Consider the following 14,129-nt stretch of genomic DNA (forward strand, 5'->3'; position numbering starts at 1 on the left):
AAAAAAAAAAAATCATGATTTTGAAAACTTTTTCCTTCATACCTCAGTTTATATTGTAAAGACCTAAATTTAAAACTTTGGTTCTTTCAAAATTTACTTCCGAAGTTCTAAATCTAAGTTGAATAAATATTTCTGGGTAATTTGGTTTACATAGTAGAATTTGTTAAATGAGCAGTACTTGGTGCTGTGCTTTATTTCATGCCAGCTGGTAGCTGAGATCTAACCGTTCTTTTGGCAATGTATGTCTCATTCTCTGTACTGTACAGCCCGCATCTCTCAGTATGGAAGAGACTTGCTTATATTACAGATTTCCTTATGATAGCAAATCAAGGGTCCTTCTTTTCTAACTTCGCTTGTATGATCCTATTAATTTATTTTTAGGTATTAAATTCCAAGATACAGATGTAGCAGAAACTGTGCAAACCATGCCTACAAAATATAGCAACAGTTTACTCAAAGAAGCCAGAGGAGAAATAAGAAATTTGTATGTATGCTTTTTGTGATCCCTTTAGACCCCTTTATATTGATCATGTCTCTTTTGATCCCTCCCTCTCCTTTATTTTAAACAAAATTGGTTTATGTACAAAAAATTTCCTCTAGCTAGATCTGTGAGTCAAGAACAGGTATTACATAGCATGCTTGCCGTACAATGAGGAAAATGAATATCTTAACCAACTGCATCATTGGAAGCGTTTAGAGAGAGAATAGTTCTCTTTATTATAATTTCCCCCTCAAAGGAATGGCATAAAGCCCAGTCATTTAGAATAGTATAAGCTTTACAGGCAACATTTTCATTCTCAGAAGAATTACAGGTAGTTTTCTTTCATTTTTTTTTTTTTTTTTTTAGATCATGAATTAATTAGCCTTTTTTGGAGCTATCAAATACATATGGATGTCAGATTTTGTTTCCCTGTGATTCTACGGTACTTCATTCTTCATCATACTATGGTTTCAAAAAAGTTACTTCTGCCACATTTAGCTTACTTTTCCGTTAATGAAAGCCTCATGGTAATCTCAGTGTCTGTAAGTCACAAATAAAGATAAGAATCTACCTTATCTACAGTACAGGTCTTCACCTGGATCATCAAAAAGTCACAATTCTAAATGAGGAGAGAAAACATGAGACAAAGAATATCATATTTTAGGTAGCTGCTTAAGAATAATATGGGCTTAATTTTTTTCTTCTGAATATTTTAAATACCAATTACAGTAATGATTGCCTGTGAGGGAACAAAACTAAAAGACTAGCCTAATCTTGTTACCTGTAAGCAGAAAAGCCGGGGTTCACACCAGTGCTGAGGCTCAGTACACTGGGATGCTGCCAGACCTGGTAGAGAGAAAATATAAACCAAAGACCACTAAGTTATGTTTTGCAAATTTCTTGCCTTCTCTCTATAAAGTGTTAATTTGGGTGGTATTGGCAAGTGTGCATATAAAAGAACAAAGGTGCATAAATTATCTGAAGATGACCAGATCTCAGAGTGTATAGCAAGTAACCAGTAAATACTATGTTGAATTGAACTGCAGTCTAGCCCATTGCCTAAGACATTATCTAATATAAAGCAGTACCTTGAATTCTTTCATTTTGTTGTTGTTATTTAGTTGCTAAGTCCTGTCAAACTTTGTGACTCGCTGGACTGTAGCCTATCAGCTTCCTCTGCCCATGGGATTTCCCAGGCAAGAATACTGGAGTGGGTTGCCATTTTCTACTCCAGGGGATCTTTCTGACCCAGGGATCGAACCCTCATCTCTTGCATTGGCAGACAGATTCTTTACTGCTGAGCCACCAGGGAAGCCCTTGAGTTCTTCCATATGTATTCCCAAATCATTAGATTTAATCTGCTACTATTTCACTGTTCAGAGGCAGTTAAGCTAAAATTGTTAACTTTTGCTTGCCCTTTACTATGAAGCACTTTCTTTGTACTGATCTTAAATCCTGCAGATTTTGCCTCAAACTACAAATTCTTGTAAAGATTCTTTATTTCAGAGAAAATGTTATTGAGTCACAGAGAGGCCAGATAGAAGAGTTAGAGCGCTTGGCAGAGATCCTGAAAACTCAGTTGAGGAGAAAAGAAAATGAAATTGAGTTATCTCTTCTTCAGCTTCGAGAACATCAGGCTACAGATCAAAGGTATGTTAAAACAGAAATAGCACTTTGATAAGGTCAAAATTAGTTTAAAATACTTTATCATGTGCCATAGAAGGATAAGTCTAGTCTATTTAAAAAATCATGTTCTTACTTTGCATTCTTCATATAAGCCTGCTGCAGACCTACTGGTATCAACAGCTCAAGGCTAATGGCGTTTTTCCCTGGCCTACTCTGCCTCACCTTGTCGCCTTTGCTCATTTACCAAAACCGTAGGAAGCGCTGATACCATTTGATTGTACCTACCAAGAAAAACAGGTGTGACAAGGACTCAGCTGTTGGCATACCTTGTGAATAAGCCCAACCTTGTTCAAGTTTCTTTCCCACCCATAAAAGGTAGTAAATTCTGTAGTACAGTACCCGTTTTCTCCATCCCATAAAGATGTTACCTCTCCTTACATTGAGAGCTTGCACTGACTTATGCTGATCATTATGGGGACATTGGGGCCCTTCAGTAGTCTCCTTGCTGCCCCTACATTTTTTTGTAACAAGGCTTATTATTTATGGCTGCACTGGGTGTTTGTTGCTGCGGCGTGTGGGCTGCTCACCGTAGTAGCTTCTCTTGTTGTGGAGCACAGGCTCCAGGGTGTGTAGGCTTCAGTGGTTCAGCAAACGGACTTAGCTGCCTGTGGAATCTTCCCAGACCAGGGATCAAGCCCGTGTCCCCTGCACTTGCAGGTGGATTCTTAACCACGAGCCACCAGGGAAGTCCTGCCTCTTCATTTTTGATGTTGGATAATATGTAGTGTTTTCTTTCCCATCCTCTTTTGTCATCTGTTGGTTTCTAATACCTCTTCTCTCATTTTTGTGCTTCCATGCTGTTCTTCCAGTAAGACTTTACCTTTTTAATGTATTCTTTATTGAATTATTTTCTTCCTTTTGGCCCTTTTCTTTTTTGTTTGGAACAAGGATATCCAAAGGCAGAAAGAGTAATATATTGAAATCTCATATACTCATCATTGAACTTTAACAGTTATCAACATGTCTTGTTTCATCTTTCCTTCACCTTCATGTTCTTTAATTAATTAGCCCCTATCAAATATCATGTCATCACACCTATATATACTTTAGTATATTTGCTCTGTGTGATAAGGAATTTTAAATGTAATCACCATGCCATTATCACACCTAACAAAATTAGCAGCAATTCCTTGACACCATCTAATAACTTATTTTATATTCCAACCTCTCTGAAGATGACTTCTTGCTGTTTGTTTGAATTAGAATCCAAATGAGGTCTACACATTGCATATGATTATTAGATCTTGTTCCTTTTATTTCTCTCTTGATTTTTTTTTAAAACCAGTCCTAGATTCTCTGTTTGGTTTTCCCCTTACCAAGTGATATGTGACTTGGTTCTCAAAAAACCAAGCATGATTTTCCACTTTTTCATTTCAGAATCAGAGTTTAATTCTCTTTTCACAAACTAACCTCACATGGTAATATTTGAAAAAGCTAAGATACATAATAGATTTGTTTGTAAAAAAAATAAAGCAGACTTTTTATTTCAGAGATTTAAAAGATTAATATTATCCCTACTAATTTCTATTCCTAAAAAGTTATGTGTAAAATTAAATTATGTAATGAAATTCTATATGTTGACATTTCTGTACCCTTCTAAGTGCAGAGCAAAAGAAAAATGAATATTTTTGAGAATTGTATTTGTATTAGGGAATGTAATTTGAATGCTGGCCTTGAACCAGGGTTTTAAATACCTGGGAGTTACCCATGTTCCCCTAAGAATAAACTTAGCCTTCTTGGAAAACCAAGAAATTGTACCTTGTGAAGAACAGTGCTGAAGACCCCAACACTGAATATGGTGATCTTAATTGCCAACAGCCATATTTAAATATTATCTGAATATAAAAACTGTGCATTAGTCCAAGCCCAAGCTTGGAGCCATTCCTCAACAGCTGAATACAAGGTTATCAAACTACTTTCTCAGTTGTATGCCTGCTCAGTTGCTAAGTCATGTTTGCAACCCCATGGACTATAGCCCACCAGGCTCCTCTATTCATGGAGTTCTCCAGGCAAGAATACCGGAGTGGATAGCCATTTTCTTCTCCAGGGGATCTTCCCAAACCAGGGATCGAACCCGTGTCTCCTGCATTGCAGGCGGGTTCTTTACCTCTAAGCCACCGGGAAATCCCAATTTATTTTATATTTCTTAAATTCCCAAAGGATAAGATTGACCCTATGTTGGCCGTTCCTCCTTCCAAAGGGATATGATCATCTGAGAACTAGTGTTTAGTGTTAATTGAAAGGGAAATCCAAGAGCTCTTCAATCTTAGGACTAGATAACAGCACAACTAGAGTAATAGACAGGTCTGCCTATTTCCCAGTATACGTGTTGTCAGCAGGAGACATCAGCATATACACAGAGAAAAGTTTTCCTTACAAAGTAAACTAAGGCTTTCTTTAGGGGATTGTATTATTCACCCCGATTTTTTGTCACTTAATGTGAAGGGATAGACAAAGTGAGTATTACAGTTAGAGAAACTTTTGTTGCAGAGACTAAAGAAAGCAAGCAGCTTACACCCTGTCTCACAGATTTTATAAATTGAAAATTACTGGTTATTTGTTTAGAAGGAAGGGTACCTTCTTCTAAGAAGGTGAATAACATATTGCTTCTTGAGATACAGTTGTTGAAAACTGAAGAAATGACTTCAAATAAGGGTCTTCAAGTCTTTTTTTTTTCTTATGTGTTTACACATAGCTCAGAATTTTATGTGTAACAGCAATTTTTTTTGAGACTAATGGAAAACTGTTGAAAAATGTTGGGGAGAATATAAGACTTGGTATAATTTACTGTAGAGAAAAATCACAAAATGGAAAACATATTTAAACTTCTCTTTCACGGGTACATTATTTCAGATTTGAAATTCTAGAAGTCTGATCTGAATGTTGGACTCCTTGTTCTCAAACATGAACCTAAAGTAGTTGTAATCTTCAGAGTGTGGTGCCTGATATTTATGGCAAAGAGCCTTTTCATAGAATATTACAGAAACTCTTCGTAGTATGTGTTTAATAGACCAGTTTGGTTTGGCATCAGCTTGACATAAACTTTTGGTTATCCAAAGCCCTTAATTGCTTTGAAGTAAAAGCCCAGTACTGCTCTTTTTTATTAAAATCATGTTTTTTCCTGTTATTGTGGTCTATTTTGGAAGACTGAGTTGTGATTTTTGCATATGTTCTACATAATGCCTCATTAGCAAAAAATCTTGTATCATTTACAAGTAGCCTGAATGTCTGTGTTGTTTTGAACAAAAATCCATATTAAAATTTAAACAATATAAAAATGCACATTTTCTGCTTATTAAAAAGGCCTTCTTAAATTAAATGCAAAGCAGTAACCAGTGAACACATGTACATGAACATTAAAATCAGGATGATTTTACCTTTTACTGACTTTTTCAACTCCCCAAATATTTATACTCTTACCAAATGTGTAAGTAGTTTGTACTAAGTGTTTTTTTTTGTTTTTTTTTTTTTAAGTAAATGTTAGGGTGTTTACCTTCTTAATTAAAAATCGTGTAAGTGCCATAATGTCCCACTGGAAGAAATTTAACCCATAAATATTTCAAACACTCTGACTTGTCCTCTTCCCTTTGGTTGACGGCACACTCTCGGATCTTAAAAACACAGAGACCTTCTGCAGCCGTGCAGCTTGGCTTTTGGGGCTCCATCTTTCCCGCTGTGCACAGATGCAGATTACTTCCTGGCACTCAGAGGTCTTCCCCAGCATTTCATTTTGAAAAATAGCAAACCTGCAGCAAAGTTGCAAGAATTAGTACCTTGAACACACATGCCTTTCACCTCTTGGCATGTTTGTGAATGGCACAGCCTGTCCTGCATTCTGCCCCCTCAGGCACAGGCCCACTCCCCTCCTTCCCTGTGTCTTCTCTCTCTCTCTCTGAGAGTTAGGTGCATATACCATGCCACCGTCTCTACACTGCTGAGCACCTTCTATGAACAAGGACATCTTCCTACATAACCACAGGACACCTATCACACATTCAGGACATTTCACAATGAATGATACAGTCAGTTCAGTTCAGTCGCTCAGTCGTGTCCGACTCTTCGCAACCCCATGAATCACAACACGCCAGGCCTCCCTGTCCATCACCAACTCCTGGAGTTCACTCAAACTCATGTCCATCTAGCCGGTGATGCCATCCAGCCATCTCATCCTCTGTCGTCCCCTTCTCCTCCCGCCCCCAGTCCCTCCCAGCATCTGCGTCTTTTCCAATGAGTCAACTCTTTGCGTGAGGTGGCCAAAGTACTGGAGTTTCAGCTTCAGCATCAGTCCTTCCAGTGAACACCCCATTATCCCATTAATGTCCTTGATAGCTATTTTTATTTTTTATTTTGTTTTTAATTGCTATTTTTCTTTTGTTTTTCTTGTTTTAACATCGTATCCAACCAAGGACCATGTATTGTAATTAATCGTCACGACTTTTTAGGATTCCCTCATTCTCAAGAGGTTCCCTAGTCTTCCAGACCACTGATGATGGTTGTTTGCAGAGTGCCCCTCCATTTGGATTTGTCCGATTGCCCAGCCCCCTAATTTAGAGGGCACATCTGGCTCGCAGATGGAAGGGAAACTGGGGCTAGGGACAACCATGTAGACATCACTGATACAGAGAGGTGATCTGTCATCTTTAAAAAATATATCCAACAAGTTCCTACTGGTGTTTTGAGTACCTTAGAATTTGCCTAGTGAAAAGTTATCAAGCTCAAATACTATGTCTTTTATCCCCATGTTTTTTATTATGACTGTTATCTAAGATTAGTTTGTGATAGCTGCTTGGCATGTTTCCCAGGCACTTTATATTTAAACCACAGAAATTATCAAAATTAACAGTAACTAATGTATTAGAGTGTACTTCATAGTGGAAGGAAAGCTAAAACTTAGGAACATCTCAGAGGAAGGAAGCACAAGAGTGGGAAGAATTTATCTCTTAGACCTGGCTCCCTCATGTAGAAACTGGCAGAATGCTTTACTTCTCCAAGCCTCAGGTAGCTACCCCAGCTGTGAAATGAAAAGGCTGAAATGAGTGAGTGGTTCTCTGTCCTTTAAAACAACAGTTGCTTTTATCCCCAGGCACCTTGTGATTCTGAAAGATTTTTGCCTCTTAACTAAGCAGTATACAGTAATTTAATCAATTTGTTGGGGTTTGTTTTTTTTTTTTTTTCATCCAAAACCTGTATCATGCTAATCATTTCAAGATAATTGTGACATAGCCTATAATTTTGCACTGATTTGCTATAATTCTATCAAAAAGTAAAAACAATATAAGGCCTTTAGTTCACTTGTAAAACTCAATTGCCAGTAAGTCTACATTTCTCATTGGGCTTTCTGATATGTTGAATATAATTCTCAAATTCTCATTACTGGTCAGAATCCACAAACTTGAACTTCAAAATGGCCCCTTAAGAAGATGAGCCAGGATTTGGGTCCTTCCTGTCCCCAACCAATCTTTGGGAGTGCTCCCTCTATTTTCAGAAGAGTATGATTATGTCCATGTAGAAAGGCCTATATAACTGTCCCCTTCCATTCCCTGTAGGTGTTTGAGAATAAGAAAATATTGAGTTCTTATTTATGTTTTGACCCAATACCACAAGAAAGATGCAATCCACAGGCAAATAAGCATACACATACAAACTTTTTCCTTTATGCATCTAAAATGAGGGAGCATTATTTTTCATCTATGAACTAAGTTGCAGTTTTGAACAAAGTCATGACCTTTCAAATAGACTTTGCTCAGCTATTTTAGTGAAGCTTATTCCATTTAATTTTCTAGTAACCTCCTGTAATTCTACTCAGGAGTGATACTCTATTGTTACCTTTGTCTCCTGCCAATACAGGAGACAGTTCAGTTCAGTCGCTCAGTCACGTCCAACTCTTTGCAACCCCGTAAGACTACAGCACACCAGGTGTTCCTGTCCATCACCAACTGCCAGAGCTTACTCAAACTTACGTCCATCGAGTCAGTGATGCCATCCAACCATCTCATCCTCTGTCGTCCCCTTCTCCTGCCTTCAGTCTTTTCCAGCAGGGTCTTTTCCAATGAGTCAGTTCTTTGCATCAGGTGGCCAAAGTATTGGAGCTTCAGCTTCAGCACCAGTCCTTCTAATGAATATTCAGGACTGATTTCTTTTAGGATTGACTGGGTTGATCTCCTTGCAGTCCAAGGGACTCTCAAGAGTCTTTTCCAGCACCACAGTTTCAAAGTATCAGTTCTTCGGCGCTCAGCTTTCATTATGGTCCAACTCTCACATCCATACCTGACTACTGGAAAAACCATAGCTTTGACTAGACAGACTTTTGCCAGAGAAGTACTGTCTCTGTTTTTTAATATGCTGTCTAGGTTTGTCATAGCTTTTCTTCCAAGGAGTAAACGTTTTTGAATTTCTTGGCTGTGATTTTGGAGCCCAAGAAAATAAAGTCTGTCACTGTTTCCATTGTTTCCCCTTCTATTTGCCATGAAGTGATGGGATCAGATGCCATGATCTTAGTTTTTTGAATGTTGAGCTTTAAGCCAGCCTTTTAGCTCTCCTCTTTCACGTTCATCAAGAGGCTCTTCAGTTCCTCTTCGCTTTCTGCCATAAGGGTGGTATCATCTGCATATCTGAGGTTATTGATGTTTCTCCCGGCAATCTTGATTCCAGCTTGTGCTTCATCCAGCCCAGTGTTTCTCATGATGTACTCTGCATATAAGTTAAATAAGCAGGGTGACAATATACAGTCTTGATGTACTCCTTTCCCAATTTGGAACCAGTCTGTTGTTCCATGACTGGTATTAATTGTTGCTTGTTAACCTTCATACAGATTTCTCAGGAGGCAGGTTAGATGGTCTAGTATTCCCATTTCTTGAAGAACTTTCCATAGTTTGTTTTGATCCACACAGTCAAAGGCTTTAGCATAGTCAATGAAGCAGAGGTAGATTTTTTTTTTTTTAATTCCCTTGCTTTTTCAGAGGATGTTGGCAATTTGGTCTCTGGTTCCTCTGCCTTTTCTAAATCCAGTTTGAAGATCTGGAGATTCTTAGTTCATGTACTGTTGAAGCCTATGGACAGAGAAGCCTGGTGGACTATAGTCAATGGATCACACAGAGTTCGACACAACTGAAGTGACTTAGCACACACGTGTTTCCCTAAAAAGAGCTAGGAATGACCTGTATGCTTAGACTGTCTGCCACTATTTTAAAAAAAAAAAAAAACCTGTGGAGTTTTTTTGAATTCTAAGATTGTTTTCAAGCTTATCCTCCAAATTAAGTCAGCCTAACACTATTACTCAAAAAGAACCTCTTCATTCTATCTCATAAATATCTTACCTAATAACTTTCCAGAATTTCATAGCCTACCTTTTGTATTCTAAAACCTTCCCTTCTAAATGGTGCTAAAAATGGTATTATAACATCTTTGCATCAAATAATCAAGAAGCTTTTTTTTTAGCATTCATAATCCGTACTGTAGCCAAGAAAGAAAGGTTAACGTGTGTGAAGGCGGGGAGGAACTGTGTGCCTAGGAAGTGAAGTATTAGAAACTTTCACTGGAGCAAAGTTTTGGCTTCTTAAGCTTTCATATTAGACTATACATTACATAGCACCACTGAAAGTTTTTCCTTCTCCAGTATATTTGAGGTTTTAAGTTTCTGGATTTATTATGGCACCCAGTAGCAGAGCTGGAGTCAAGTGTTTTCAAGGCTTCCATTAGAAATTCCTCTTCCAGAGTTTATTGCTTGACTGTTTCAAATTATATGAGAGAAACTTGGCACATAGGTTTGAGAGCTGGATTACTTTTTTCAACATAAAATCTAATTTATTTTAGTTTGTTTTTAATCTTAGAGATGGGCCAACAGCTCTTCTCATAGTTTTAAAAGATTTGATCATAATTCTAAATAATATGTCTGCAAAAAAAGAAAAGAAACCACATTTTCCAACTTAATTTTGTATAGGTTTTTTTTTTTTTTTTTTCAAAATCCCTGTTGAAAAATATGAGAAATTTATTTTTACAAAGCACATAATTAGTGTGCTTGATATCCATTTGCCGATCGTTTCACCATGTATAATGCAGCATGTATGAATTGGTGCATGACCGTCTGAGTTCATCTGAATGTGTTTGCTATGCATTGTTCTTTCTGTTCAAATGTCATCATCCTGAAGACTTCATGTTCCGTTCATAGGGCATAGAACAGGGCAGGAACATATTATGTGGCAGTCACTTAAAATATTGTTCATAAAATTAGCCCTGTCTGTCTCTGCTCTTCAGAGGAAACCAACCTGAGGCCTTCCTCTGCAGGCAGAGGTCTAGGACCAGCCACTTAGCAAGGACTCTAGCTCCCTCTTGCCTTCGAGTAGCCTTCTCACGTTCCTTGTCACCTTTCCATGACCTCTTTCCTCTCTCACATACACTCGCATCCTTTTACTGTATTTCATCTGTGTAAAAATGTTGATTGGCAGATCTGAGATGATTTTTCATTGTACACCTTTCTGAAGACCAGGCCACATTCATCACAGTGTTGCTTTTAACTTTCATGCACTTTATATCATCGACTCTTCACTCTCAGCTTAACAGTAAGTGATCTTTCCTTTTCACTGTCACCATCAGAAATACCCCATCATAATGATAACCATTATCTGTCATGCTTAGTCCCTCAGTTGTATCCAACTCTCTGCGACTCCGTTGACTGTAGCCCGCCAGGCTCCTCTGTCCGTGGAATTTTGCAGGCAAGAATACTAAACACTAAAGTGGGTTACCATTTCCTATTCCAGGGGATCCTCCAGACCCAGGGATCAACCCTGCATCTCTTGAGCCTCCTGCTTTGGGAGGTGGATTTTTTCACCTGGGAAGCCCCAGCCATTATGTATAGAGCCCCTAAAACTTTAGAATAATTATTAAAGACTTCCAGGTGCTATGTTGTTTCAGAATAGGTGTACTCTGTAATGAACTGATTTTTTAAAGTACCACATTATTATCATTGTTTTCTAAATAGTACTTCTGTTGTATTTGTGCCTACTCATTGGGCATCAATAGTATAAAACACCAAGTCACCTTTCTTGGCAATACTATGAAAAGTTTAAACTCCAAGGACTTTAGGAAATATTCAAGAAAACATCTACCAATTAGACCACTGAAAGTTTTTCCAAGATACTTACTGGCCTTTGTCTTACAAAGAAAATTGAAAATTAAAACCTGCTGTTTATATGACCCTATGAGGCTGAATGGGTTGTTGGGACTTAATTTTTTGTTAATGTCATCACATACTAGTTGTTATTCATACATATGTCATATATATTCAATCTTGAAAATATTAACATGCTTAAAAACAAGAAAAATGAAAGATGAATTACAGCTGAAAATATAAGTAGAGATTGAAATTATTTGAACAATGTTCTCTCCTGTAAGAGTAAATGTCACTTACTGTTGAGCAGTCAAACCAAGTAATTCTGGAGAAAACAGGTAAGTTAATTTTGACTTTTAAATATGAAAAAATATGCATATTTTCTATTGACCTATTCAAAAAATATTTTCCCTTCATATTATTATTATTTTTTTAGTAAGTAAAAATAATACTGAGGGGAATATTGGTGAGTGTACTGTTGAATGTGTGCTCGGAACTACTAGATAACATGTTTTAGACACATAATTATTTTAACATTGTGTTAAGACTGTACCCTGGGCAAGATCCAGGTTCTTGGACTTGTTTATCTTCTGTGCGAGGACAACTAACTGTCCGATGCCAAAATACAATGAACTTTCAAATATCAAAGAGGAAAATTAAGTATTTCAAGTCCTCAGCTGGTTTACAGATGTGTGAGCTTTGTAGTCCATTTTCTGGTTCCAGTAGGGCGTTGTGACAATTTTTCCAATATGTGTATACTAGATAAGTTTTGGAAGTAAAATTACTTACTTTAAATACTGAAATATTTTCTGAACTTAAGATTTTTGTGTTTATTTTTCTTAGAAAATGAAGTCTAAAACCAAACCTCACAATTTTTAAAATACTTTTGAATGTAAAACATATTAAATTAAGGAACCTTCTTTCTCTGTCAGGAAAATAAATGCCTTTTGAAAACAGGTATTCATTTAGATCTATGATTAACCTTTAACAAGATCTTCCTGTTAAATTCTGCGTTTGCTTTAATCTCAGTAGGAAAAATACAAACTAGTATTGCAGCATATAGAGTTTCTATATACCCTGTGGACGTTAAATGATCTCTTACAGCTACAGGCACATCTGCAACGTATTTAAATGCCAGCTTTGGGCATTATTAGTATAAAATGCTAAGTCACTTTTTTTTTTGAAATATTTTGAAAAGTCTGAACTCCAGGAGGAAACTCCAATAAATGATAATCTTATGATACCATTTGTTTCGAGGGAGTTGTGGCAAGATGAGTAGCTGTATGGCATATTTTATGATAGTCCTCCCTAAAATAAGCCTCAAGTTTGGTGGTGGAATGATGGCTGTGCTAAAGACTGATGTCCTTTTGCACATCTTTCAGGACACGATCAAATGATACGATGTAGAAGGGACAAAATCAAATATGGGGCTCCCTTCAAACTCTGAGAGTCTATGTGTTTGTGAAAGTTCAAGAATGATTACTGGTTGGTCTTAAACAGTAAGTCTATCCTGAGTGTATAGTAAACTAGAAACCTCAATGACTGATAAGCATGTGTGTACATTTTTTTCTGTGTAACAGTCAATGAAAAATTATAGTCTCACCACAGTTTTTTTTTTTTCTTTTGTCTTGCATTTTTAATTCTGTCTCTGTCGTTTTCTTAAATACATCATTGAAGGTCAAACATTCGGGACAACGTAGAAATGATTAAGCTTCATAAGCAACTAGTGGAAAAAAGCAATGCCCTTTCAGTAATGGAAGGAAAATTTATTCAACTTCAAGAGGTACTGTGATAAATTATTTTATTATGGTGATATATAGATACAGAGATTCAAAAATAGCGTTCAAACATTTTTTAAAGTAGAATGGTCATAACACTAAAAAGTAATTTTTAAAGATTGCTCTTTTTATTCTCAAGTGTGTATTATTTCCCTTCTGATATGGTTAGTTATTTATAACTTAATTAAAGAAATAACTGCTTGGACTTTTTATGAATACCTGTGTCATCTTAAAATAATAAACACATTTACCATAAGTCATCTCATGTCGAGAACATTTGTTCTTCTCTCCTTTTATCTGAAATCGTATGGGCATATAGCAATGAAGGTTTAGATGTATTTGTATATATCTTCAGTTCCACGCATTTATGAAGTGTCCAAGATAGATCAGTGCTTAGAATAGGTTAATAACCAAGTTTTGTTAAATCTATTTTGATATGTGGTATTTTGTTTTTTTTACTACTAGTTTCAGAAAATATTTGAATACCCATCACGTCTCCTGTCAGTGTATTTGTTTTAAATCCTCACCGTTGAGGTTGACAGTATGTGGTACTCTTGTCCCCATGGTTGTTTTCACAAGGACTGTGGCCCCACAGGAATGTGCCATCAGAGCATTCCTGTTTATTGGCACTGCATAATTAATATAGTTTCTGGAATTAATGAACTCCAAAGCATTCCAGATGAGCAGAATTCATATTAAGCAATGCTTTCTTTGAAGTACTGAAACAAGGAAAGCAGTAAATTGATGCAAAGCATAGGGTCATCTGAAGCCTAAATTCACTGTTGAATTAGATAAATATTTTCAACCATACTCTGGATAGTGTCTTCCATCCTGCAGTAACCTCTTTAAATGTCAAGTAATACATTGACTTCCATATAAATATGAGCGTGTACGAAAGAAATTAGATAGTGGGATTGATAGTGCTATCAGTAGATAGTTAGAAGAAGGAGGTTTAAAATATATGTAGTTGTAAGCCATCTCTAAAGGAGGAATTAAGAAAGGAATTAAAGAGTGATTCTGCATTCATTTATCCCTTTGACTGTTTTGATTTCCATTTTACAGTGACTCCAGGTATTTG

General features: G+C 36.8%; 1 protein-coding gene across 1 annotated transcript in view; it reads left to right on the plus strand.

The window, feature by feature from the left end:
* The window catches only part of RPGRIP1L (RPGRIP1-like), a 98,383-nt gene that overhangs the window by 10,827 nt on the left and 73,427 nt on the right, over nucleotides 1-14,129 (plus strand). The window contains exons 5-7 of the mRNA XM_010861936.1: nucleotides 382-484; nucleotides 1,988-2,131; nucleotides 12,951-13,056. Coding sequence (XP_010860238.1) covers nucleotides 382-484; nucleotides 1,988-2,131; nucleotides 12,951-13,056 — 353 coding nt within the window. The remainder of the gene's footprint in view (nucleotides 1-381; nucleotides 485-1,987; nucleotides 2,132-12,950; nucleotides 13,057-14,129) is intronic.

This window comes from Bison bison, unplaced genomic scaffold (assembly GCF_000754665.1).
Source record: "Bison bison bison isolate TAMUID 2011002044 unplaced genomic scaffold, Bison_UMD1.0 scf7180017864473, whole genome shotgun sequence".
In the NCBI taxonomy this organism is placed as follows: Eukaryota; Metazoa; Chordata; class Mammalia; order Artiodactyla; family Bovidae; genus Bison; species Bison bison.